General features: G+C 42.1%; 1 protein-coding gene across 1 annotated transcript in view; it reads right to left on the bottom strand.

The window, feature by feature from the left end:
- Nucleotides 1–2,444: 2,444 nt before the first annotated feature.
- KLHL26 (kelch like family member 26) overlaps nt 2,445–26,573 on the bottom strand; it is a 61,090-nt gene continuing 36,961 nt past the window's right edge. Inside the window, exons 2-3 of the mRNA XM_073548030.1 lie at nt 22,864–23,046; nt 2,445–4,277 (exon numbers count right to left, since the gene is read on the bottom strand). Of these exons, the coding sequence (XP_073404131.1) occupies nt 2,696–4,277; nt 22,864–23,046 (1,765 nt within the window). The 3' untranslated portion in view covers nt 2,445–2,695. The remainder of the gene's footprint in view (nt 4,278–22,863; nt 23,047–26,573) is intronic.

The following is a 26,573-nucleotide window of genomic DNA, read 5'->3' as shown; positions in this document are numbered from 1 at the left end:
ATTCGGACTGTAAGACGGACCCCCATTTGACACATTATTATTTTTCCCCTATTTTCCTTCTGAAAATAGGGGTGCGTCTTATAGTCCGAAAAATACGGTACATGCTTATGTGAAGTATCACGTTTTTTTTCTATCTGGTATTGGTTATATGCTGTCTTCTATTGTGGAGCGGCTTTTGTATTGACTCCACTAGCTCTGGTTATCATTATGATTTCAGAGGGAGGTGGGGGACACGAAATTAATCGGTTTATAATTTTTGTTATACTTCGGGGATTATTATTGGTCTGAGACCGTTGGGGTTTGAATTAATGATGTCTGTGGACACTATTTATTATTAATTTTAATCATTGGGAGATATGATATTGATACTGTTTAAACTGATATATTGTATATCTTAATATGTGGACTATGGATTGATAATTTTCCCATTATACCTTGGTCTCTTAATTGTTATATTGCCTGTGTATGTATATTATGGTGTCCCCTACGGCATTTTGCTTTTTTAATGTGTTTTTAATTTTGAATCAATAAAATTGTTTTTTATGATCTGGGATCTCTTCTTCCTACAATTATTTTGTGGGATTGGATTAGTTGTGTTATTGTTATGAAGTGCCCCTATATTTAGGACATTGGTTGAATAGCATTCCAAACATTACAACATTACCAACAGCATTACATAAAGTAATTCCTAGATACAGATCTTCCACATGACTAACCACATTATGTAACAATAAAATTTGTGTAAGTGCAGGTACTTAAATCTCTGATCATTGCTATTAGTGCACCAGCCATAGGTCATTGTCGTCTTTCACCCTTAGGAAATTGTTATATATCCCCATAGCAGTAGGCACAAACGATTTCCTGAATTTCTCCTTCTTGCACCTAAGTAGGATTAGATGGCTGCTGAATGTGCTCTTCTACTTCAAGAATAGCTCATATAGTGGGTGTGTATTATTGTTCATTATAGTCCTACACTTCTTCTGAATCCTATCTTCCAATATCTCCTCAAAAGAGTCAAGATGGAGGCCAACAGCCATGCTTGCCTTCTTGATAAGTTTGTTGAACTTATTAGCGTCAGCTACTCGCACACTACTGCACCAGCAAAAGATAGCAAAAAAGATGGTGCTTGCCACAACGGACTGGTAAAACATTTTGAGCATTTTACTGCACACATTGAAAGACCTGAGCTTCTGTAGAAAGTACAGTCTGCTCATTCCCTTCTTGCCTTCTCCATATGACACCTCCAATTGAGTTTGCTGTCAAGGTGGACCCCCCCAAATATTTGTAGCTCTCAACCATCTCCACCTCCTGGCCAGCAATAGTGATCGGTAAGTAATCATCCTTTTTCCTTCTATAACTCACCATCATCTCCTTGGTTTTCTTCACATTTAGCTCTAGACAGTTAGTCTGGCACTAATCCACAAAGTCAGAAACCACCCTTCTATATTCCTCCTCCCCCTGGTCCCCCACAATGCCCCCTACAATCACGGAGTCATATGAGAATTTTTGGAGGTGACAGATCTGATTTATACTGAAAGTCAGCTGTATTCAATGTGAAGAGGAAGGGCGACAGCACTGTACCCTGAGGGGTTCCAACACTGCCAGATACCACCTCCTCCATCCTTACAAACTGCGGCCTGTCCATCAGGTAGTCACTTATCCAGTTCACCATCCCCTCATCTACTGCCATATTGGTCAACGGTCAGTCATATCAGTCTATGGGGGTGTTTTCAAGCTGCAAGGACAGGACGACTGGTTGCCATTGAAGGAAACATGAATGCGGCCAAGTACAGAGATATCCTGGATGAAAACCTCTTCTAGCGTGCTCTGGATCTCAGACTTGTCCGAAGGTTCACCTTCCAACAAGACAATGACCCTAAACACACAGCTAAAATAACCACCAACGTTCACTATCCAACCTGACGGAACTGGAAAGGATCTGCAAGGAATAATGGCAGAGGATATCCAAATCCAGGTGTGAAAAACTTGTTGCATCATTTCCAAGAAGACTCATGGTTGTACTAGCTCAAAATGGTGCTTCTACTCAATACTGAGCAAAGGGTCTGAATACTTATGACCATGTGGTAGTTCAGTTTTTCTTTTTTAATAAATTTGCAAAAATTTCTACAGAAGAGAAGTCTCCTTGTGTGGTGACCTTGCAATTTGCACTCTCCTGCTAGGTTACCTATGCACTGTTTTGTCGATCGTTATACTTTTTTTTATGATATATGTCAACAATAAATGAAGAATTTTTGTAGCTCAAAAATTTAATTTTTCTCCATTCTGTTTGTGATTACATGTGGAGTTGCCATTTATGTGTACTTAAATTAGTATTACAATTATGAAACGGGTGGATTTATTTGGTTTGACCACCTATCTACGAAGATACCTATAAAATATCGTAACACACAAACAATCATAGCTAAATAAGGGCAGACATGAACTACTTTACCAAATATTGCTTTTAGTTAACACAACAGTTTAGAACAAAAAAAAAAAAAAACACAATAAGTAGTGATGTATGAACATTGTTGGAAACAGAATGTGTACACATTTTAGGGATGGCATAAGAATACTACATAAAGCTGCATTAAAAGTTTCTTTAGATACCGAGCAAATTTTGGTTTGTTCTCTGGGCAATACAAATTAACCTAAAAAATTCTTCAAGTCCACATTGGTGAAATGGTATGTTTGGTTAGCTCTGAGATGTAACTTGTGGCAATATAACCGATGCACAAGCTATTCCTGCAAAGGATTCTGGAAAATGTAAGTCCCTCTCCCATTCATCAGTTTCTGTATTGTAAACTTGTACTATACTAGTCACGTTGTTCAAGTGCCAGTTGTAGCCCCCCACAATAAAAATTTTCTGATCTAAAAGACAGCAGCCTGCTTCAGACTGTCCAGCTCTCATTGGGCTCACAGCTGTCCACGTGTCAGTCTCTGGAGTATAATACTCAACAGCTAAAACATCAAAACATCGATCAACATGATCCACTCTACCCCCAAACACATAAATTCTGTTCTTGGTTCCCTCCATTGCATGAAGAACTCTTGGCTCATTCATTGACGTCTTAAATTCCCATTGGTCTAAAGAAGGGTTATAACAATGTAAGGCTTTTTTGTCATCAACAGAAACTCCATAACCTCCTGAAATATACAGCCTTCCTCCGAGTGTAGCACCTGCATGACCCCATGTTCTGCGTTTTAAAGAGCATACATAAGTCCATTCATTCTTCTTAGGGCAATACCTTTCGACAGAAGCCAAACTTCCTGATCGGTTTCTTCCCCCAGTTGCATATAACATGCCATGCAAGACATGAAGTTGAAATTGAATTCTGCTCTCTTGCATAGGCTGAATTCTCAGCCATTGATTTAAATGAGGGTCATAGCGAAAACAAACTTCTACAGCTCCTTCGCCACTTCGATATTGCAAATGCTGCCCTCCTACAACATACACAAAATTGTCCAGGACTGCAACACACGAATGGCTACAGCCAACTTCCATTTCTTCAAGGTCCTTAAACTGCCGAGCTCTCAGATCTGGCAAATAGCATACTCTACTACTTACTGTTCGATCATTATCGGTATAAGGTGTTCCACCAAACGTTATAAGTGACCAGACATCTGACCTAATAACAGTCCTACAAGACTGCATTTCGTGCTGGCGGAATGGAAGAATTTGGTAATTGAAGGCCTCAAGCAGAAATTGTCGGCATAACACATCCTCTACCATGATATCCACAATCTGAACACTGTCCACCAGCTCAGAAGACTTCATCAATGGAAAGCGAATGTGGCAAAGAACTTGGCTAGCATTTGCTCTTCGGGAATAGTCAAACTCAAGCCAACGGATTGCTGCACGAAATAAATCTATTTCACTACAGTTTTTTAATTTATTGCTTTGGAGAAAGAATACTAGACGTTCTAAAGGCAAATGAAGAAAATCTTCTTCCTCAGATATTTTGAGAAAATGTTTAAAAGTGAATGAGTCCACTGACTCTTTTAGAGATGCCAAACTGAAAGTTGTAGCCATTTGCCCAATATTCAAACAAGTCTCAACACTCATTGCAGATTTCAAGAACTCTTCACAAAGTTCCACAACAGAAACCATTTGGAGAAAAACTGCAGCTCCGAGAACATCATAAATACAATCAAGATCCAGAGTAACTTGTGCACTATATGAAAAATCAATTATATGTCGCAGTCCTCTGGAAGATACTCCTTTAAGTTCAATAACATCTTGACTGGCTTCTCTCATTCCTCCTGTAAACATTGCCCTTGAAAAAGAAAAATGAACAGATTAGGCTCTCTAATTCAGGCTGACATTTAGAGGTGGTTTAAAAAATTTTAAAATCTGTGCATGAGGTGCATAACAGAAAATCAACTTGATGCAGTGGTGACAACAAAACTCAAACAGGATAGAATCATAAGCAGTAGCGCAGCTAACGAGGTAGGGGGCCGGGCTGTGCAGTCGGCAAGCCAAACCTCCCACTCAGATTCCCTCACACAAGGCTCACGTTGAAGTGACACATTTACTGTAGTAAAATGGTAACATCAGGCTTTTCATCACCATTATGATACAATAATCAAGCTATTTAGGTAGAACATAAAATATATTTATTGGAATACAACTTTAGAACACAAAAAACTTTGATAAATTGCAAATATGTAATACACTATGAGGTAAGTGGGAAGAAAAACGTTTTCAACAAAAACTTACTAAATAACATTGTTGCAGTCTATGAATTTGTTCTGAGATATAGCATCGCCTCCATCAGATCCTCCCTCATAGATTTCATCACATCTGATTTAATTATTATAAGGCTGGAGAACAACCTCTCTACACCAACTACAGATAAGAGTGCCTTTTACCTTTGATCTGTAGAGGAGGAGCCTCACTACTCAACATGTACATAATGTGTAGCACAGATTCATCTCAACTAAAAGCCTAGAATCTTAGATCAGGACTAGAACAGATATTTATGAGACTTCTATTCAGCACATACTGCATTGAACTACTGTACCCAATTTATTATATACGAGGAAATATATTATATTTCCTTGTACTTGGGGAAAAAAAGTATTTAGTCAGCCACCAATTGAGCAAGTTCTCCCACTTAAAAAGATGAGAGAGGCCTGTAATTGACATCATAGGTAGACCACAACTATGAGAGTCAAAATGAGAAAATAAATCCAGAAAATCACCTTGTCTGATTTGGCAAGATTTATTTAGCAAATTATGGTGGAAAATAAGTATTTGTTATCAGTATAAAAGACACCTGTCCACAGCCTCAAACAGTCACACTCCAAACATCACTATGGTGAAGGCCAAAGAGCTGTCGATGGACACCAGAAACAAAATTGTAGCCCTGCACCAGGCTGGGAAAAATGAATCTGCAATAGTCAAGCAGCTTGGTGTGATGAAATCAACTGTGGGAGCAATAATAAGAAATGGAAGACATACAAGACCACTGATAATTTCCCTTGATCTGGGGCTCCATGAAAGATCTCACCCCGTGGGGTCAAAATGATCACAAGGGTGAGTAAAAATCCCAGAACCACACGGTGAATGACCTGCATAGAGCTGAGACCACCGTAACAAGTAACACACTACGCCTACAGGGACTCAGATCTTGTAGTGCCAGACGTGTCCCCCTACTTAAGCCAGTACATGTCCAGGCTCATCTGAAGTTTGCTAGAGAGCATTTGGATTATTCAGAAGAGTTCTGGGAGAATGTCATATGGTCTGATGTAACCAAAGTAGAACTGTTTGGTGGAACCAAAACTCGTCGTGTTTGGAGGAGACAGAATGCTGAGTTGCATTCAAACAACACCATACCTACTGTGAAGCATGGGGGTAGCAACATAATTAAAGATGTGTTTGACAGGATATCAGGACTCTTCAGACCTACAGATGGCTACCCATTTCTGCTAATACATGTGGGGACAAATGACACAGCAAGAAACGACCTGGAAACCATCTGCAGTGACTTTGAAAACTTAGGTAAGAAAGTGAAAGAACTGCGAGCGCAGGTGGTCTTCTCTTCCATCCTCCCAGTGGATGGTCATGGAACAAGGAGGTGGAACAAGATTCTGCAGGTGAACAACTGGCTACATCGATGGTGTCGTCAGCAAGGATTTGGATTTCTGGATCACGGAGAGAATTACCTATACGATGGACTACTTGCTAGAGATGGGGTGCACCTTACGAAGACTGGAAAACATGTATTTGGAAGTCGCCTTGCTACACTCAGGCGATATTTACCGATCCCCGCTCCATCGCTGCTATCTTCCGGCTCCCTCTGTCAGTGATGTTCAGGCAGAGGGCGCGGCGCACACTAACTACATCACCACGCCCTCTGACCTGATCACAGACAGAGGAGGCGGAGGACAGAGCAGCACGCAGCGATGGAGCGGGGACAGGTGAATATAGCATATACTTACCCCCTCTTCTGGTGTGGTCTCTGCAGCCCCGCTTCTCCCACGGTCTCCGGCTCCTTCCTTCAGCGGTCACGTGGTACCGCTCATTAAAGCCATGAATATGCGCATATTCATGACTTTAATGAGCGGAACCACATGACCACTGAAGGAAGGAGTCGGAGACCGTGGGAGAAGCAGGCCTGCAAAGACTGCGCCGGGGGTAAGCATGACCTGACACCCCCGCTTCACCTCCCCCTGCCGACCCCCTGGCGTATATGACTCGTGTATAAGCCGAGAGAAGGACTTTCAGCCCAAAAAAATGGGCTGAAAATCTCGGCTTATACGTGAGTATATACGATAAATATTATGAAAAAAAATTAAATGAACAATAAAAGTACACATATTTGGTATCGCCACCTCCGGAAAGACCTGACCTACAAAACTGTCCCACTAGTTAATCCCTTTACTAAACACCGTAACATTTTTTTATAGAAAATGAGGCAAAAAACTATGTTTTAACAAAAAGTGGAATAAAACGTGATAAAAAAGACGAATTTAAAGAAAAATGGTATAGCTGAAAACGTAATCTTGTCATGCAAGAAACAAGCTGAATACAGCTCCATGAGCAGAAACATTAAAAAGTTATAGCTCTCAGAATAAAGCAATGCAAAAATAATTACCGTATTTTTCCGACCATAAGACGCACTTTTTCCCCAAAAATTTTGGGGGAAAGTGGGTGGTGCGTCTTATGGTCGCAATACACGGTACTAACCTTCTGGCTGGTGCGGTGGTGGCAGCGGGCTGTGGTCCGGTGCAGGGGCGGCGGCTCTGCCGGCATTTCTTCGCAGCCCGGAGGCCCCCGCACATCCCTTGCTGGCCGCCTCCATGTTGCGGTGGCCTCCGGGAGCATGGACGCCGGGAAGATGGCCGCCGGTCCGGGGACGGCGCATGCGCAGCTTCAGATCTCGTCCCGAGATCTCGGGGGACGAGATCTCGTTGACGAGATTTGAATCTCGTCCCCCGAGATCTCGGGACGAGATCTGAAGCTGGCATGCGCCGTCCCTGGACCGGCGACCATCTTCCCGGCGTCCATGCTCCCGGAGGCCACCGCAACATGGCGGCGGCCAGCAAGGGATGTGCGGGGGCCTCCGGGCTGCGAAGAAATGCCGGCGGAGCCGCCGCCCCTGCACCGGACCACAGCCCGCTGCCACCACCGCACCGCAGAGCGCTGCCCGCTGCCACCACCGCACCGCAGAGCCCACCTGCCCTTGCCTCAGCACAGCTGCCCTTGCCCCAGCACAGCTGCCCCAGCACAGCCCACCTGCCCCAGCCCCAGCGCAGCTGCCCCAGCGCAGCTGCCCCAGCACAACCAACCTGCCCCAGCACAGAGCAGCCACCGCACGAGCCTGGACCACTGAATGACCCCTGTGACTACTTCTCCACCTGTGCCGGATTCCTTCCCAGGTAAGCTGAATTCGGACGTAAGACGGACCCCCATTTGACACATTTTTTTTCCCCCTATTTTCCTTCTGAAAATTGGGGTGCATCTTATGGTCCGATGCGTCTTATAGTCCGAAAAATACGGTAATTTTAACTATAAAATATTTTTTATTGTGTAAAGACACCAAAACATAAAAAAAGATGTAAATGGGGTATCACAGTAATCGTAATGACCCAAAGAATAAAGCTGCCTCATCAATTTTACCACAAACAGAATGGTCTAAAAAAAAATATTCCTGCATTGTTGGTTTTAGTTTATTCTGCCTCCTAAAAATCGAAATAAAAAGCGATCAAAAAATGTCATGAACGCAAAAATGTTACCAATAAAAACCAACTTTGTCCCGCAAAAAATAAGCCCTCACATGACTGTCAGTAGAAATATGGAAAAATTATAGCTCTCAAAATATGTTGATTTAAAAAACTAGCTTTTTGAAAAAAAATAAATAAAAAGGCGCCTTTTAGTGTGTGACAGCAGCCAAACATAGAAACACGATATAAATCTGGTATCGCTGCAAAAGCACCGACCTGAATAAAGCCATCTAATCACTTATACTGCACAAGGAACGTCATAAAAAATAAATAAAACCAATTCTTCACCTGCTGTTGATTTTTTCATTCTGCCTCGGCTCACATTTATCCTGCATTCTGCGCTTACACCGGGGTTTCCGCGTAAATCTGTAAAATATGTGATTCTAACGGAACCCCTAGCGGATTATTCCCTATAATGAGGCAGGTGAAAGCACTGTGGATGCTGTCTGACCTGTGATCTGGCGGTGTCCGTTTTTTTTTATTAGGAGTGCATAATAGTGCTGTCAGCCACGGTTTTCTACATCTCTGAAAAAAAGGAGAACTCTGAACCGAAGCCAGACAGAGTCCAGAGTAACTGCTGCCTTATTATAGTGAATTTATCCCTCAGAGGTTTAATATGTATTACCTCACTTGAAGATTTAAAGGTAATCCCCTATGTAATTGCTCAGCATAGAGTGCTGGATAAAAGTGATCCAAATGGTTACCGTATATACTCGAGTATAAGTCGAGTTTTTCAGCCCCCTTTTGGGGCTGAAAAAGACCCCCCTCGACTTATATTCGGGTCACGGTGCCAACTTACCTGGTCCCTGTCATCTCCGCGGTCCCAGTCGTCTCCGCGGTCCCCGGTGTTCGTCTGCGGTCCCCTGCAGCGTCGGCGGGTGATGATAGGGCGGCGGCGTTCAAAATCTCTGCGCGCCGCTCTCTCCCGTCCTCCGGCAGTGACGTGCAGGGGGCGCGATGACGTGGAAAGCACGCGCCCTCTGCCTGAGTCACTGAAGAGCCGGCGACGCTCAGGAGCAGCTGTCATCAACGTAGGTGAGTATACAGTGTTTTGTTTTGTTTTAAATTCCAGCAGGGGCAGCGGCAGCAACATGATAGGATTACCAGTAATCCTATCACTTTGGGGGCAGCATTACGGTATTTGGGCCACCATTCACTATGCAGCATTTATGGGGGCATATGTTGTGCAGCGTTATTTGGGCCACCATACACTGTGCAGCATTTTGGGGGCATACTGTATGTTGTGCAGCATTATTTGGGCCAGCATTCACTGTGCAGCATTTTGGGGGGCATACTGTATGTTGTTCAGCATTATTTGGGCCAGCATTCACTGTGCAGCATTTTGGGGGCATACTGTATGCTGTGCAGCATTAAATTTACCAGTATCTTTGGCAATTCCCACCCTAGACTTATACTCGAGTCAATAAGTTTTCCCAGGTTTTTGAGGCAAATTTAGGGGGGTCGACTTATACTCGGATAGACTTATACTCGAGTATATACGGTATGTAAAATGTTCCCAATAAAAGCTTCAACTCAATCCACAAAAAAACAGCAAGTCCCCATTCAGGTAAGACATCTGTTAACGGAAATTTAGGCGGTTGCCACGTTAGGCTATGTGCACACGCTGCGGATTCTGCTGCGGATCCGCTGCGGATTTGGCTTCTGCGGATCTGCAGCAGTTCCGCAGACAATGTACAGTACCATGTAAGTCTATGTGACTTACAATCCGCAGTGCACATGCTGTGGATTTTCAACTGCGGAAAAGCTGCGGTTTTGAATCCGCAGAAAGAATTGACATGTCAATTCTTTCTGCGGATTCTGCTGCAGTTTGCCACCTATTCCATTGTCCAGGTGTCAAACCACAGGGGAAAACCGCTGGTCATTTTACCTGCATATCCGCAGATACAAATCCGCGGGTGAATCCGCAGCGCATGCACATAGCCTTCCTGGTAGCACAAAGGGTCTGGAAAAGCAATTGCAATTTTCACTCAGCAGAATCTGCTTGTTTCTGGAAAACATCTATTTAGTCAAAATCGCCACTACACCTGTAGATAAAATCCCAAAGGGGTATAATTTCCAAAAGGAAGTCACTTGAGGGGGAATTCTGCTCTTCTAGTACTTAATGGCTCTATATATATGGAGTCTGCAAACTATTATAGAAAATTTTGCTCTCCTGGATGCCTCCTGTATAACAGTACTGCTTAGTCATGTGGCTACACTCTGGAGGGACGAATCGCTATTTGCCAAAATGCTCCGTCCCTCCTGAGTCTCGCTCTATGGCTAAGCAGTTCTGTACAGCCACATATTTGGTATTGCTACATTCAACAAAAATTGTGGGACAAATTTTAGTGCCATTATTACCCATTTCCCAGTATGAAAATGTAAAATCTGGGGCTAAAACAAAAACTTTGGTGGTAAAAATATAAAAAATTTTTTTCTTCAATGCCCAATGGTATAAAATTCTGTTACCCAACTGTAGTGTCAATATGATCACTGCACCACTAGATGAATTCATTGAGGTGTTGATTGTAAAATGGTGTCTCTTATGGGGGTTCTGCTGTTCTTGCACCTCAGGGGCTCTGCCAAACCAAGAAAATGTGAACTTCAATATGGGGTTCTTTCCTTCTGAGCTTTGCAGTGTCTCAGAACTAGTTTTCAACCACATATTAAGTATCGGCATACTCAGGAGAAATTGAATGATAAATTTTGGGGTCTATTTTCTATCCTTGTGAAAATAAAAAAATGGGGTTAAATAATATTTTTGTGGGAAAAATATTTTTTTATTTTCACTGTTCAATAAACTTCTGTAAAGCACCTGGGAATTCAAGGTGCTCACCACACTAGATAAGTTTCCTGAGGGGTCTAGTTTCACTTGTGGGGGTTTCCACTGTTTAGGCACATCAGGAGCTCTCCAAAAGCGACATGGCATCCGCTAATTATTCCAGTAAACTTTGCATTCAAAGAGTTAAGTGGCGCTCCTTCTCTTCCAAGCCCTGCTGTGCGCCAAAAAAGTAAAAAAATGTTTTCCCCCCACATATGAGGTACCGGCGAACTCAGAAGAAATTGCTTAAACTGTATGGTGCAATTTCTCCTGTTGCCCTTGTGAAAATGCAAACTCTGGGGCTACAAAACATTTTTGCGGCGAAAATGTGTTTTATTTTCAGGCTCAATGTTATAAACTTCTGTGAAGCACCTTGTGGTTCAAGTTGCTCACCACACATCTACATAAGATCTCTGAGGAGTCTAGTTTCCAAAATGGTGTCACTTGTGGGCGGTTTCCACTGTTTAGGCACATCATGGGCTCTCCAGACACATGACATCCACTAACTATTCCGGTAAATTTTACATTCAAATGGCACTCCTTCCATTCTGAGCCCTGCTGTGTGCCCAAACAGTGGTTTTCCCTCACATATGGGGTAAAGGGATACTCGGGAGAAACTGCACAACAAATGTTGGTGTCCATTTTTCCTGTTAGCCTTGTGAAAATGAAAAAAAAAAATTGGGTGTAAAGTAAAATTTTTGTAACAAAAAGTTACAATGTTCATTTTTCTCTTACGTATTCCAAAAATTCTTGTGAAGCACGTGAAGTGTTAATAAACTTATTGAATGTGGTTTTGAGCACCTCGACAGGTGCAGTTTATAGAACGGTGTCATTGTTGGGTATTTTCTGTTATATAGGCCAGGCCACTCAAAGTCACTTCAAATGTGAAGTGGTTCCCAAAAAAAATGGTTTTGTAAATTTGGTTGGAAAAATGACAAATCGCTGGTCAACTTTGAGCCCTTATAAATTCCTAACGAAAAAAAAAATTATGTTTCAAAAATTGTGCTGATGTAAATGTGATGTGTGGGAAATGTTATTTATTAACTATTTTGTGTGATATAACTCTCTGATTTAAGGTCATAAAAATTAAGTTTGAAAATTGCTAAATTTTCACCAAATTTCTGTTTTTTCCGCAAATAAATGCAAGTCATATATAAGAAATTTTACCACTATCATAAAGTACAATATGTCACGAAAAAAAACAGTCTCAGAATCATTGTGATCCGTTGAAGCATTCCAGAGTTAGTACCTCATAAAATGAAACTAGTCATAATTGTAAAATTATATTGTATATTGCTCCATACAGTATTTTGGGCTCCATAAATTACTCCATACAGTATAATGACCCCATATATTGCTCCATACGGTATAATGGCCTCATATATTGCTCCATACAGTATAATGGTCTCATATATTGGTCCATACAGTATATAATAGCCCCATATATTGCTCCATACAGTATATAATGGGCCCTATATATTTCTCCACAGTATAATGGCCTTATATATTGTCCCATACAGTATATAATGGGTCCTACATATTTCTCCATACAGTATAATGGCCTCATATATTGTGTCGTACAGTATAATGGGCCCCATATATTGTTCCATATAGTCTATAACCATGAATTGCAGCTTGAGGGTGATAATTTGCATATTCCTGCTGCATTCTTAGAAGAGGGAAGAGTCGCTGCGAGTCTGAGGATCTTTGGGTGTAGCTGGATAGAGCTGCTTTGAAGATATTGTCAAATCAGGAATTGAAGCTTGAGTGTGATATTTTGCATAGAGTGAAGAGTCTTTACGGCGATTCCACAGAAATTTGTTTTGTGCATCATGGAGGAGATTACCCATATGGTGAGCCGCAATGTGTGTTACTGTATTTTTCGCTTTATAAGACGCACCTGATTATAAGACGCACCCCCAAATTTGGTAAAGAAAAAGAGAAACTTTTTTTTTTATGTTAAATGGAGGTGTGTATTATAATGCCAGTGTCGGTCTTTCAAATCATATATATGTCCCTCATCCTGATATCTATTTAACCCCCATCCTGGCACATTGCCCCCTTGTCCTGGCACATAGCCCCCCATACCATCCTGGATATGGCCCCCTGGTCACTATATGCCCCCCTACTGGCACTCACATGACCCCCCCTTCTCTATATTCCCCCCTGCTGGCACGCACATGGCCCCCCCTCTCTCGATATGCCCCCATGCTGGCATGCACATGGCACCCCTGTCCCTATATTCCCCCCTGCTGGCATTCACACAGCCCCCGTCCCTATATTCCCCCCTGCTGGCATGCACACGGGCCCCCCGTCCCTATATTCCCCCCTGCTGGCATGCACATGGGCCCCCGTCCCTATACTCCCCCCTGCTGGCAAGCACATGGTAAAATAAACAGTTAACTCACCTTCCGACGATGGCTCCAGCATCTCCGTGGCTCTTACTGTGTCTGTGCTGACATCCTCCTCCTGCGAGGTCGCGCGGCAAAAGCTGCTCATTCAGGCAGTTCATTGTAGCTTCAGGACCTTCCGTCACATGACCAATAGGACCTGCGGTCTCGTGACTTCCCCCATTTTTCTTGTCCCTGCTGCCAAAAAACATCCCCATAGAATGATGCTATCACCACCATGCTTTATTGTGGGATGTATGGGATGGGGTTCTTAGGGTGATGAGCTGTGTTGGTTTGGCTCCAAACATAGCGTTTACCTTGGAGGCCAAAAAGTTAAATGTTGGTCTCAACTGACCACAGCACCTTTCTCCATACATTGGTGCACACTCTCCCCCGTGTCTTTTGGCAAACACAAAACAAGTCTTACAATTTTTGTGTTTAACCCTTTCGCGATACAGCCTGTTTTTGCCTTCATGACAGGGCCAATTTTTACAATTCTGACCACTGTCACTTTATGAGGTTATAACTCTGCAACGCCTCAACGTATGCCACTGATTCTGAGACTGTTTTTTTCGTGACATATTGTATTTTCAGGATAGTGGTAAAATTATTTCAATATGACTTGTGTTTATTTCTGAAAATATCGGAAATTTGGTGAAACTTTTGAAAATTTCACAATTTTCAAAATGTTAGTCTTTATGCCCTTTACCCCTTCACCCCCAAGGGTGGTTTGCACGTTCATGACCGGGCCAATTTTTACAATTCTGACCACTGTCCCTTTATGAGGTCATAACTCTGGAACGCTTCCCATGGATCCCGGTGATTCTGACATTGTTTTCTCGTGACATATTGTACTTCATGATAGTGGTAAAATTTAATTAAAATAACTTGCGTTTATTTGTGAGAAAAACGGAAATTTGGCGAAAATTTTGAAAATTTCGCAATTTTCCAACTTTGAATTTTTATGCCATTAAATAACAGATACGGCACACAAAAAACTTGATAACTAACATTTCCGACATGTTTACTTTACATCAGCACAATGTTGGAACCAAAATTTTTTTTTGTTAGGAAGTTATAAGGGTTAAAAATTGACCAGCGATTTCTCATTTTTGCAACACCATTATATTTTTACGGACCACATCACATTTGAAGCCACTTTGAGGGGTCTATATGATAGAAAATACCCAAAAGTGACACCATTCTAAAAACTGCATCCCTTAAGGTGCTCAAAACCACATTCAAGAAGTTTATTAACCCTTTAGGTGCGTCACAGGAATTTTTTTGAATATTTAAAAAAAAATAATGAACATCTAACTTTTTTCACAAAAAAAATACTTCAGGTTCAATTTTTTTTATTTTACCAAGGGTAACAGGAGAAATTGGACTGCAAAAGTTATTGTGCAATTTGTCCTGAGTACGCTGATACCTGATATGTGGGGGGGGGACGACTGTTTCGGCGCATGGCAGAGCTCAGAATGGAAGGAGCGCCGTTTGACTTTTTCAATGCAAAATTGGCTGGAATTCAGATCGGACGCCATGTCACGTTTGGAGAGTCCCTGATGTACCTAAACAGTGGAAACCCCCTACAAGTGACCCCATTTTGGAAACTAGACCCCCCAAGGAACTTATCTAGATATGTGGTGAGAACTTTAAACCCACAAGGGCTTCACAGAAGTTTATAACGTACAGCGGTATAATTAAAAAATCATATTTTTTCTACAAAAATGATCTTTTCACCCCAATTTTTATTTTCCCAAGGGTAACAGGACCCTAAAAGTTATTGTGCAATTTGTCCTGAGTACGCCGATACCCCACATGTGGGGGTAAACCACTATTTGGGCGCATGGCAGAGCTCGGAAGGGAAGCAGCGCCATTTGATGTTTTTGGCTGGAATTGAGATCGGACACCATGTCGCGATAGGAAAACCCCTGATGTACCAAAACAGTGGAAACCCCCCACAAATGACACCATTTTGGAAACTAGACCCCCAAGGAACTTATCTAGATGTGTGGTGAGCACTTTGAACCCCCCAGTGCTTCACAGAAGTTGAGACGTTTATTAGCATCCTGAATAGGACCTGTGCACAATATATACCGTATGGGAATAAACATGCGAGAAATAGGAGGAAACCACTATGGCTAAATAGAGCTGTAAGGGGCGCAATAAGAGATAAAAATAAAGCATTTAGAGAATTAAAGCAAGTAGGTAGTGATGAGGCATTAAATAAATACAGAAGATTAAATAAATTCTGTAAAAAGCAAATCAAGACAGCAAAGATTGAGACAGAGAGACTCATTGCCAGAGAAAGTAAAAATAATCCCAAAATATTTTTTAACTACATAAATAGTAAGAAGCTAAAAAATGATAGTGTTGGTCCCCTTAAAAATAGTCTGGGTGAAATGGTGGATGAGGATGAGGAAAAAGCCAATATGCTAAATGACTTTTTTTCAACAGTATTTACACAAGAAAATCCCATGACGGATAACATGATCAGGGATAAAAATTCTCCATGAAATGTCACCTGCTTAACCCAGCAGGAAGTACGGCGGCGTCTACAAATCACTAAAATTGACAAATCCCCGGGCCCCGATGGGATACACCCCCGAGTACTGCAGGAATTAAGCACAGTCATAGATAGACCACTATTTTTAATCTTTAAAGATTCCATAATAACAGGGTCTGTACCACAGGACTGGCGTATAGCAAATGTGGTGCCAATATTCAAAAAGGGGACAAAAACTGAACTTGGAAATATAGGCCAGTAAGTTTAACCTCAACTGTGGGTAAAATTCTGGAGGGTTTTCTAAGAGATACTATACTGGAGTATCTGGAGAAGAATACCCTTATGACCCAATATCAACAAGGGTTTACAAGAGACCGTTCCTGTCAGACTAATCTTATAAGCTTTTATGAAGAGGTAAGTTCCGGACTGGGCCAAGGGAATGCAGTGGACGTGGTGTACATGGACTTTTCAAAAGCTTTTGATACGGTGCCACACAAAAGGTTGATACATAAAATGAGAACAATGGGGATAGGGGAAAATATGTGTAGGTGGGTTAAGAGCTGGCTCAGGGATAGGAAACAAAGGGTGGTTATTAATGGAGCACACTCGGACTGGGTCACGGTTAGCAGTGGGGTACCACAGGGGTCAGTTTTGGGCCAGCTTCTTTTTAACATATTTATTAATGACCTTGTAGGGGGCATAGAGAGTAGAATTTCAATATTTGCAGATGACACTAAACTCTGCAGGGTAATTAATACAGAGGAGGACAATTTTATATTACAGGAGGATTTATGTAAACTAGAAGCTTGGGCTGATAAATGGCAAATGAGCTTTAATGGGGATAAATGTAAGGTCATGCACTTGGGTAGAAAGAACAAGTTGTATAATTATGTGCTTAATTGTAAAACACTGGGCAAAACAGTCACTGAAAAAGACCTGGGTGTATGGGTGGACGACAAACTCACATTTAGTGGCCAGAGTCAAGCAGCTGCTGCAAAGGCAAATAAAATAATGGGATGCATTAAAAGAGGCATAGATGCTCATGAGGAGAACATAATTTTACCTCTATATAAGTCACTAGTGCGACCACACTTAGAATACTGTGTACAGTTCTGGTCTCCGGTGTATAAGACATAGCTGAACTGGAGCGGGTGCAGAGAAGAGCGACCAAGGTTATTAGGGAACTAGGGGGTCTGCAATACCAAGACAGGTTATTACACTTGGGGTTATTTAGTTTGGAGAATCGAAGGCTTAGGGGTGATCTTATTACAATGTATAAATATATGTGGGGTCAATACAAAGACCTTTCTAATGATCTTTTTACTCTCAGACCTGTGACGGGGACAAGGGGGCATCCTCTATGTCTGGAGGAAAGAAGGTTTAAGCATACTCACAGACGCGGATTCTTTACTGTAAGAGCAGTGAGACTATGGAACTCTCTGCCATATGATGTTGTAATGAGTGATTCACTACTAAAATTTAAGAAGGGACTGGATGCCTTTCTTGAAAAGTATAATATTACAGGGTATATACACTAGTCTCCTTAATATTGCGTTGATCCAGGGAGCTAGTCTGATTGCCGTATGTGGAGTCGGGAAGGAATTTTTTTCCCCAATGTGAAGCTTACTGTTGCCACATGGGTTTTTTTTGCCTTCCTCTGGATCAACATGTTAGGGCAAGTTAGGATAGGATATGGGTTGAACTAGATGGACTTAAAGTCTCCCTTCAACCTTAATAACTATGTTACTATGTTACTATGTTATAACGCCCGGGCGTGAAAATAAAAAATTTGTATTTTTTCCACAAACATGATCTTTTAGTCACCATTTTTTTTTATTTTCCCAAGGGTACCAGGAGAAATTGGACCCCAAAAGTTGTTGTCCAATTTGTCCTGAGTATGCTGATACCCCATATGTGGGGGAAAACTACTGTATGGGCACACGTCGGGGCTCGGAAGGGAAGTAGTGACGTTTTGGAATGCAGACTTTGATGGAATGGTCTGCGGGTGTCATGTTGCCTTTGGAGAGCCCCTAATGTACCTCAACAGTGGAAACCCCCCACAAATGACCCCATTTTGAACACTAGACCCCCTAAGGAACTTATCTAGATGTGAGGTGAGCACTTTGAACCCCCAAGGGCTTCACAGAAGTTTATAATGCCCAGGCATGAAAATAAAAAAAATCGTATTTTTTCCACTAACATGATCAATTAGTCCCCAATTTTTTTATTTTCCCAAGGGTAACAGGAGAAATTGGACCCCAAAAGTTGTTGTCCAATTTGTCCTGAGTACGCTGACACCCCATATGTGGGAGAAAACTACTGTATGGACACACGTCGGGGCTCGGAAGGGAAGTAGTGACATTTTGGAATGCAGACTTTGATGGAATGGTCTGCGGGTGTCATGTGCGTTTGGAGAGCCCCTGATGTACCTAAACTATTGAAACTCCCCACAAGTGACCCCATTTTGGACACTAGAACCCCCACGGAACTTATCTAGATGTGTGGTGAGCACTTTGAACCCCCAAGTGCTTCACAGAAGTTAAAAACGCTCGGACGTGAAAACAAAAAAATCATTTTTTTCCACAAAAGTTATATTTTTGCCCCCAATTTTTTATTTTCCTAAGGGTAACAGGAGAAATTGGACCCCAAAAATTGTTTTGCAATTTGTCCTGAGTAGGCTGATACCCTACATGTGGGGGTATAACACTGTTTGGGTGCATGGCAGAGCTTGGAAGGGAAGGAGCACCATTTGACTTTTTCAACTCAGAATTGGCTGGAATTGAGATCAGACGCCATGTTGCATTTGGAGAGCCCCTGATGTGACCAAACAGTGGAAACCCCCAATTCTAACTCCAACCCGAACCCCAACACACCCCTAACCTAAGCCCTAACCCTAGCCCTGGACCTAACCCTAGCCCTAACCCTAATGGGAAAATGGAAATACATACTTTTTTTTATTTTATTACTTTTCTCTAACTAAGGGGGTGATAACGGGGGGTTTGATTTACTATTTTTGGCGTTTTTTATGTTTGGCAGCTGTCGCACGCTAAAAGACGCTTTTTATTGTAAAAATAGTTTTTGCATCACCATATATTGAGAGCTATAATTTTTCCGTATTTTGACCCGAGTCATGTGAGGTCTTATTTTTTGCGGGACGAGTTGACGTTTTTATTGGTACCATTTTCGGGCATGTGACATTTTTTGATCACTTTTTATTCTGATTTTTGGGACGCAGAATGAACAAAAACCAGCGTTTCATGAATTTCTTTTGGGGGGGTGCGTTTACACCGTTCCGCGTGCGGTAAAATTGATAAAGCGGTTTTATTCTACGGGTCAGTACGGTTACAGCGATACCTCATTTAGGTCATTTTTTTATGTTTTGGTGGTTTTATGCAATGAAAATTATTTTATATAAAAAATAATTATTTTTGCATCGCTTTATTCTGCGAGCTATAACTTTTTTATTTTTTCGCTGATGATGCTGTGTGGTGGCTCGTTTTTTGCGGGACAAGCTGACGTTTTCAGTGGTACCATGGATATTTATATGCGTCTTTTTGATCGCGCGTTATTACACTTTTTGTTTGGCGGTATGATAAATCATTTTTTGCTTCATTTTTTATTTTTATTTTTTAAGGGGTTCGCTAAAGGGGTTAACTAATGGGACAGTTTTATAGGGTGGTTCGTTACGGACGTGGCGATACCTAATATGTGTACTTTTATTGTTTGTTTTTTATTTCCAAAAAATGGATTTATTGGGGGAATATTTTTTTTTTTTTTTCTAATTTGGCGATTCTTTTTAAAATTATTTTAACACTTTTTTTTATTTTTTTTTTAACTTTATTACATAGTCCCAGGTGGGACATCACTGTCCTGTGACAGATCGCTGATCTGTCACATCACAGATCAGCGATCTGTCACAGGCACTACTGCAGACTTCCTCATGCCTGTGCTTTGCAGGCAACTGAGGAAGCCAGCTCCCTGCAGGCCCCCAAAAGCCCCCGTCAACATCTTGGATATGGGGGCCAGCAGGAAAGGAGCCCCCGCAGCAGCGCTGCACATTGCGCTGCCGTGGGGGGCTCAGGGAAGCACGGAGGGAGCCCCCTCCCTGCCGATGCTTCCCTTTAACCCCCGGTACACCGCGATCATGTTTGCAAGGAGTTAACGTGTCGGGGGCGGTCCGTCACCGCCCCTGACACATTGTGCCGGGTGTCAGCTGTGATAATCAGCTGACACCCGGCCGCGATCAGCGGCGCTCACCACGTGGGCTCCGCTGATCGCGCTAGACGTACTATCCTGTCCATGGGCATAGGGGCCCGGGTCCCATGGACGGGATAGTACGTCTGATGTCAGAAAGGGGTTAAACCAGAGAGTTGTGTCACACCAAATAATTAATAAATAACATTTAGCACATGTTAAATTACCATCTGCAAATTCCCATCCAGTGTCTCCTCAAGCCTTTTTCTGGGTAGTTCCAAGAGAAACTGAGGACCTGTTGAAGCGCATCGTGCGCGAAACGGCTGTTGTCCGTCTTTTATACATTGCTCCTGTGCCGATGCCTATGCCTTATTTTAAGAAATAAAGTAATTGCTATATGAGAACGGTGAGTGCCATCTAGCTTTCTTCTTTTATGACATTTCATGTTTTTTCTACATGGGATTGAGCACCCGTTCTACAGGGAATCAAGGTGTTTCATCGATCACGGAGGTGAAGTCACAGGTGCTATTACCGAGGGTAATTTCTTTCACATAACGGTGCCGGATATTTTTCTTCTTTATTCATGAGTTCCAAGAGAAAACCCTTGCGTCTTTATCATGTGGCCCCTGAGGGTGTATTGTTTCCCCTCTCAGGTATTCTAGGTGATCGTCCACAGAAAGCGAAATATTCTTTTGAATATATTCAACTAGGACATTTTTTTCTCTACATTTGCCAATCATTTAGAATGGGTGCGCCCCCTTTCTTCGCTTGAATCCCTATGTATGGCTCCCAGTAACCCTGTACACGCAATCTCCGATATCTATAAGCTTCTATTAGATAGTGATCCAGATATGCTTCCCCCTTTTTGTAAGGGAGCTCCATCAATCCTTTACAAGAGAACAATGATATAAATGTTTCCATCTCTCTCATAAATCTAATATAGCCACTAAAACTCAGGAAACTAGTTATAAAATAGAATCTAGATGGTATTGTGTTTCTTCAGTCTTGCATAAATGGTTCCGGGAGTATCCAACTTGTGCTGGCAATGTGGGGCTCGTGTGGGTTCGATGTCACGTATAAGGTGGAAGTTCCCGGCCTTGGTGGCCTTCTGGGAAGGGGTTCTTAAAGCTATTAAAGAAACGACGTAAAAGCCCGGAAGCAATTCTACTATTTATGTTTCCCATGCCTAAGAATGCTTTCAAGAAATCATAATTGTGGCACCTTCTTCAGGCTGCTAAGGTGGTTATTCCGTGACACTGGAAGTCTTTAGACCTGCCTTCGCTAGAGGAATGGTTTGGGGAGGTGGCTAGAGTTCACCTGATGGAATCCCTGATAGCCCATATGCAAGAGGCAGCTAACAAAGTGGCTGCAAAATGGTTTCATTGGGAATCCTTCTTATCCTCACCAATGTACCATAATATGCTAAGAAAATTTCTACCTTATCCTTCTACGATATTTGATATGTCGGTATCATAGTACATACTCCGTCTGCCTTATTGATTTGTCCTCATGGTCCCTATAAACATCTCTTATCTTTTCTCTTCTCCTTCTTGTTATTTAGTACAACAGGTTGTCAATTGTCTTTTGCAAACTACCGTTGATACCGTGTGGAGTTGTTTGTTTTCATGTAATTAAACAATTCTCTTTCAGTAGCTAATATGCCATATGGTGTGTTCTTATGAACCTGTTGATATGATTGTTTTTGGTGTGTTATGAAAACAAGAAAAATTTTGGAATGATAAAAAATGAATACTATTAAGGCACCAGAGGCAGCGGAGGGGCTGGAGCAGCGCTGAATACCTTGCCCACAGTCCCGCACAAAGCTATGATTACAAGAAAACTTCAATCACTCAACACAAAAAATCCACATAAGGAATTTATTCACTGCAAGTATCATTTTATTCAGTGTAAAAAAGCATCAATATGGCCATGTCTGTCATTTACTTAGCAGAATCCTGCTGACAGGTTCCCTATAAAATCCCCAGTAAAAAATGCTAGAAGTCACAAACACCAAAAGCCAGTTTCACATATATTTCTCTACTATAGAAATACATATACTGTGAGTTATTGTGGGTTGCTGACACACAGTTTTATTCCACTGCTAAGTGAAGGTGGAGCAGATGATTTGTCAGGCAATACTACGTCTTTCTACACCTCATCAACATATATGATGAAAACAAACAGCTGAGTTTTGGACCTATTTAGAGACCACTATCCAGGGAGCTGTGGTCATCAGTTTGTCTTGGTTGATACACACATTCCACGATGCATGGATGCATGAACCAGTTTTCGCCAGAATTCTGAACTAAAACTGCTTGAAATTACTTTTGGAGCTTATTCATCTTGCTAGGTCGGCTCTCCCAACTTTTTGAAAAGTGTGTGCATCTCTGGTAGAACAAGGCATGGCTAAGCACGTCTGACAACTTAATCTTAATTTATACCCAAAAGCTGCAAAAATTATGACATACGTGCATCAGCCCATGACTAGGGTACACTTCTGGCGGAGGTGTACAGCAATTTAAAGACGCACCAGATTCATTAAGAGGCGTAAACTCCTTAATGAATTTGCTGCATCATACTCCAGTACTCCCTTCATTAAGGCTGATGTGAACTGCGGCCAAAGAATTCTATATCACTGTAACAGCAAAGAAAAAGAAATAGTCATTTTCCATTTCCGGCAACATGCCTTTATGGTAAAAATGATTTTTATATCCGAAACCTACCTAAAATAGTCACTGCAGGCAGCTAGGACCACTTTGTGAACTTGGAATACTTCATTGTTTATGGTAAGAATGACATCAAGCAGCTGGCCCTGTGCTCGTAGTGCAGTCAGTCCCTGTAGAAGAATTGTGCTATGGCCTGGAGCGGAGAAGGTGCATTTCAGACTGCTGTTCTTGTCAGCCATGCTAAAAGTAGAGAAAACAAAAAGCCACTAACTATCTTTGTAGGAAGACATTCAATACAATGCATGTGGATTGTGGACATCACAGTGGCACTAACACCATCATGAACAATGTTGTCAGTTCTCACACTGGAAATTCTGTTCAGTGGACACAGGCAAATAAACTGCCTAGCAGAGAATTTCTAGCACTCCAATTGTAAATCTGTGATAGTACTATAATTAAATCCCCCTTATAATATATACAGTTGCAATCAAAATTATTCAGCACCTGTTGCAAATTATGTTTATCAACAAAATGTACATGGTTTTCTTTTTGAAATAAACAAAATTCAACTCAAGCTCAACTAATACAAATTCAACACAAAATGACACATTTAGTGACTCAGAATTATTCAAGACTTTGATGACAAGAGACTTTAGTACTCACCAGAGCACCCACTCGTTTTTATGATCTGCTGCAAATGAGATACATAGCCTGACACCACCCTATATCAGGGTTCCCGAGGGATCTTAGCACATTTAATCTTTCACGCAGCTCAATAATATTCTTGGGTTGTCAAGTGATCAAAAAGTTAAGACAAAATAATTGCCTTGCACAAACAATGAAAAGGAAACAAAGGTATGTAAAAGTTTGGGCACCCCTTCTCAAAACTACTGTTAGTATGAAATGTTAAGCAAGTTGAAGATGAAATGATCTAGGTCTAAAGTTAAACATTACACATTTCCTTTGTATTTTAGGCAAAAAAGCAAAAACACATTATATATATATACACACACACATACACATATATATATACACACATACACACACACTGCTCAAAAAAAATAAACGTGAACGGAACACTTAAACAACAGAATATAACTCCAAGTAAATCAAACTTCTGTGAAATCAAACTGTCCACTTAGGAAGCATCACTGATTGACAATCAATTTCACATGCTGTTGTGCAAATGGAATAGACAACAGATGGAAATTATTGGCAATTATCAAGACACACTCAATAAAGGAGTGGTTCTGCAGGTGGGGACCACAGACCAAATCTCAGTACCAATGCTTTCTGTCTGATGTTTTGGTCACTTTTGAATGTTGGTCGTGCTTTCACACTCATGGTAGCATGAGACGCACTCTACAAACAACACAAGTGGCTCAGGTCGTGCAGCTCATCCAGGATGGCACATCAATGCGAGCTGTGGCAAGAAGGTTTGCTGTGTCTGTCAGCATAGTGTCCAGAGGCTGGAGGCGCTACCAGGAGACAGGCCAGTACACCAGGAGACATGCAGGGGGCCGTAGGAGGGCAACAACCCAGCAGCAGGACCACTACCTCAGCCTTTATGCAAGGAAGAACAGGAGAAGCACTGCCAGAGACTTGCAAAATGACCTCCAGCAGGCCACAAAAGTGCATGTGTCTGCACAAACGGTTAAAAACCGACTCCATGAGGATGGTCCGAGTGCCTGACATCCACAGATGGGGGTTGTGCTCAGAGCGATCTGCTGCCTGCAACATCCTTCAGCATAACCAGTTTGGCAGAGGGTCAGTAATGGTGTGGGGTGGCATTTCTTTGGAGAGCTGCAAGGTGTTGGGCTGTGAGCATAACCCCCATCTGTGAACATCAGGCACTCAGACCATCCTCATGGAGTCAGTTTCTAACCATTTGGGCAGACACATGCACATTTGTGGTCGGCTGGAGGCCATTTTGCAGGGCTCTGGAAGTGCTCCTGTTGCTCCTTGGGGTAACACCGCTGCTGTGCCCTGCGATTGGCGCGATCGTTGTGATCATCGAGATTCCCTGAGGTAAGCTGGCACTGGAATTTTAATGCGATCACCGCAACTTCGGTCGCAGTGTCGCATTAAACAGCATGACGTACGATTCCGTCAATGGGGATTAAGTCCTAGGTCACATAGATGGAATAGTACGTTGGACGGCACAGAGGGGTTAAAATCTGCCTTTCTGAAGACCAATCTTAACGTCTGAGGCCTCGCTGATCTTCCTCCTTTAGTAATCCAAAATCCGAGGATAGCATGATCACTGCCTCCTAAATTCCCAGTCTCCTTTACTTCCTCAACCATTTCCTCTCTGTTGGTAACAATTAGGTCCAAGAGTGCAGATCCTCCTGTTCTCTCTTCTACCTTTTGAAAGATAAAATTAACAGCAAGAGAAGTAAAAAAATTTCTGGACCCAGTACTTTTGCCTGAGAGAGATTCCCAACAAAAATCTGGATAGTTATAATCTCCCATGATCAATATGTCGTACTTTTTTTTTTTAGAACAGAGAAATCTGATGTAAAAAGAGTTCATCCATATCTTCAGTACAATTTTTCCATGGGCCTATAATAAACATCTACAATAGTGTCCTTTCTATTCTTCTCTCCTTGAATTCTTACCCAAGCAGTTTCTACAGAGCTACCAGTCTCTGAAGCTTGGATCTCTGTGGAGATATATGTTTTCCTAAAGGTCCCATTACATTTAGCGATGCACCAGTGATCCCGACAATGATACGACCCGGTCAGGATCGCTGGTGCATCGCTAAATGGTCGCTAGTGAGCTGCCAAACAGGCAGATCTCACCAGCAATGCAGCAGCGGTCGGTGGTCGTTACTTACCTGTCAGACGGTAGCTCTGGTGATGACTTCCTCCCGTGTCCATGGAGTCGCTCGTCGGCGCCAGCAGGAAGCCAACGACGAGAAATGGACCAGAACGCTCTCATGCCAGCAGGGAGGCTGGTCGGGGGTAAGTGTCACATGTAGCGATATCGCTGTTGCGTCACAAAATCGGTGACGCTTTAGCGATATCGCTATGTGTAAAAGTCCCTTAACATACAATGCAACACCTCCTCCCTTCTTGTTAATCCTGTTTCTAATAAATAAGTTGTAGCCTTCAAGGTTTGTATTCCAAGCATGTGTATCGTCCTATCAACTTTCAGTGATGCCTATTACATCACATCTCTCTTCCTGTGTTAGCAACTCCAGTTCTCCTTGTTTGTTTCCCATGCTCTGGGCATTTGTATAGACACATTTTAGTTTGTAGTCAGCTTCTCTTGCGCCACTATTTTCATTCGAGGTTTTTTTTTTTTTTGTTCTTTCCACTATTAATTCATTATCTGCATATTTCTTCCTGGCTGTATATTTCCCATCCCATAGTGCTCTAGTTTAAACCTCTCCTGATTAGTGTAGCCTGGCGTCAACCAAATATGTGTTTTCCTGTTTTCGTAAGGTGTAACCAATCTCAAGCAAAGAGTCCAACATACAGGTTATTCACTCCATGGTCGAAAATCCCAAAACATTGCTCACAGCACCATCGACGTAGCCAATTATTCACCTGTAGAATCCTGTTCAATCTCCTTGGTCCATGTCCATCCACTGGGAGGATGGATGAGAAGATGACCTTCAATCCCTGTTCCTTCACTTTAAGGCCTAGGGCTTCAAAGTCTGTCTCTCCCTATAATTTCCAGGTCCTTTCTTGCTGTGAGATTTGTTCCTACATCCAAGAAGTATCATTTCTCCTTGCGGAGAATGACATGCTAAGCATGTCGAG

The sequence above is a fragment of the Dendrobates tinctorius genome, unplaced genomic scaffold (genome assembly GCF_039654945.1).
Source record: "Dendrobates tinctorius isolate UK_male_01 unplaced genomic scaffold, ASM3965494v1 ptg000011l, whole genome shotgun sequence".
Classification (NCBI taxonomy): Eukaryota; Metazoa; Chordata; class Amphibia; order Anura; family Dendrobatidae; genus Dendrobates; species Dendrobates tinctorius.
Note: the sequence above shows the minus strand (reverse complement) of the source record. Positions and strands in the feature narration are given on the sequence as shown.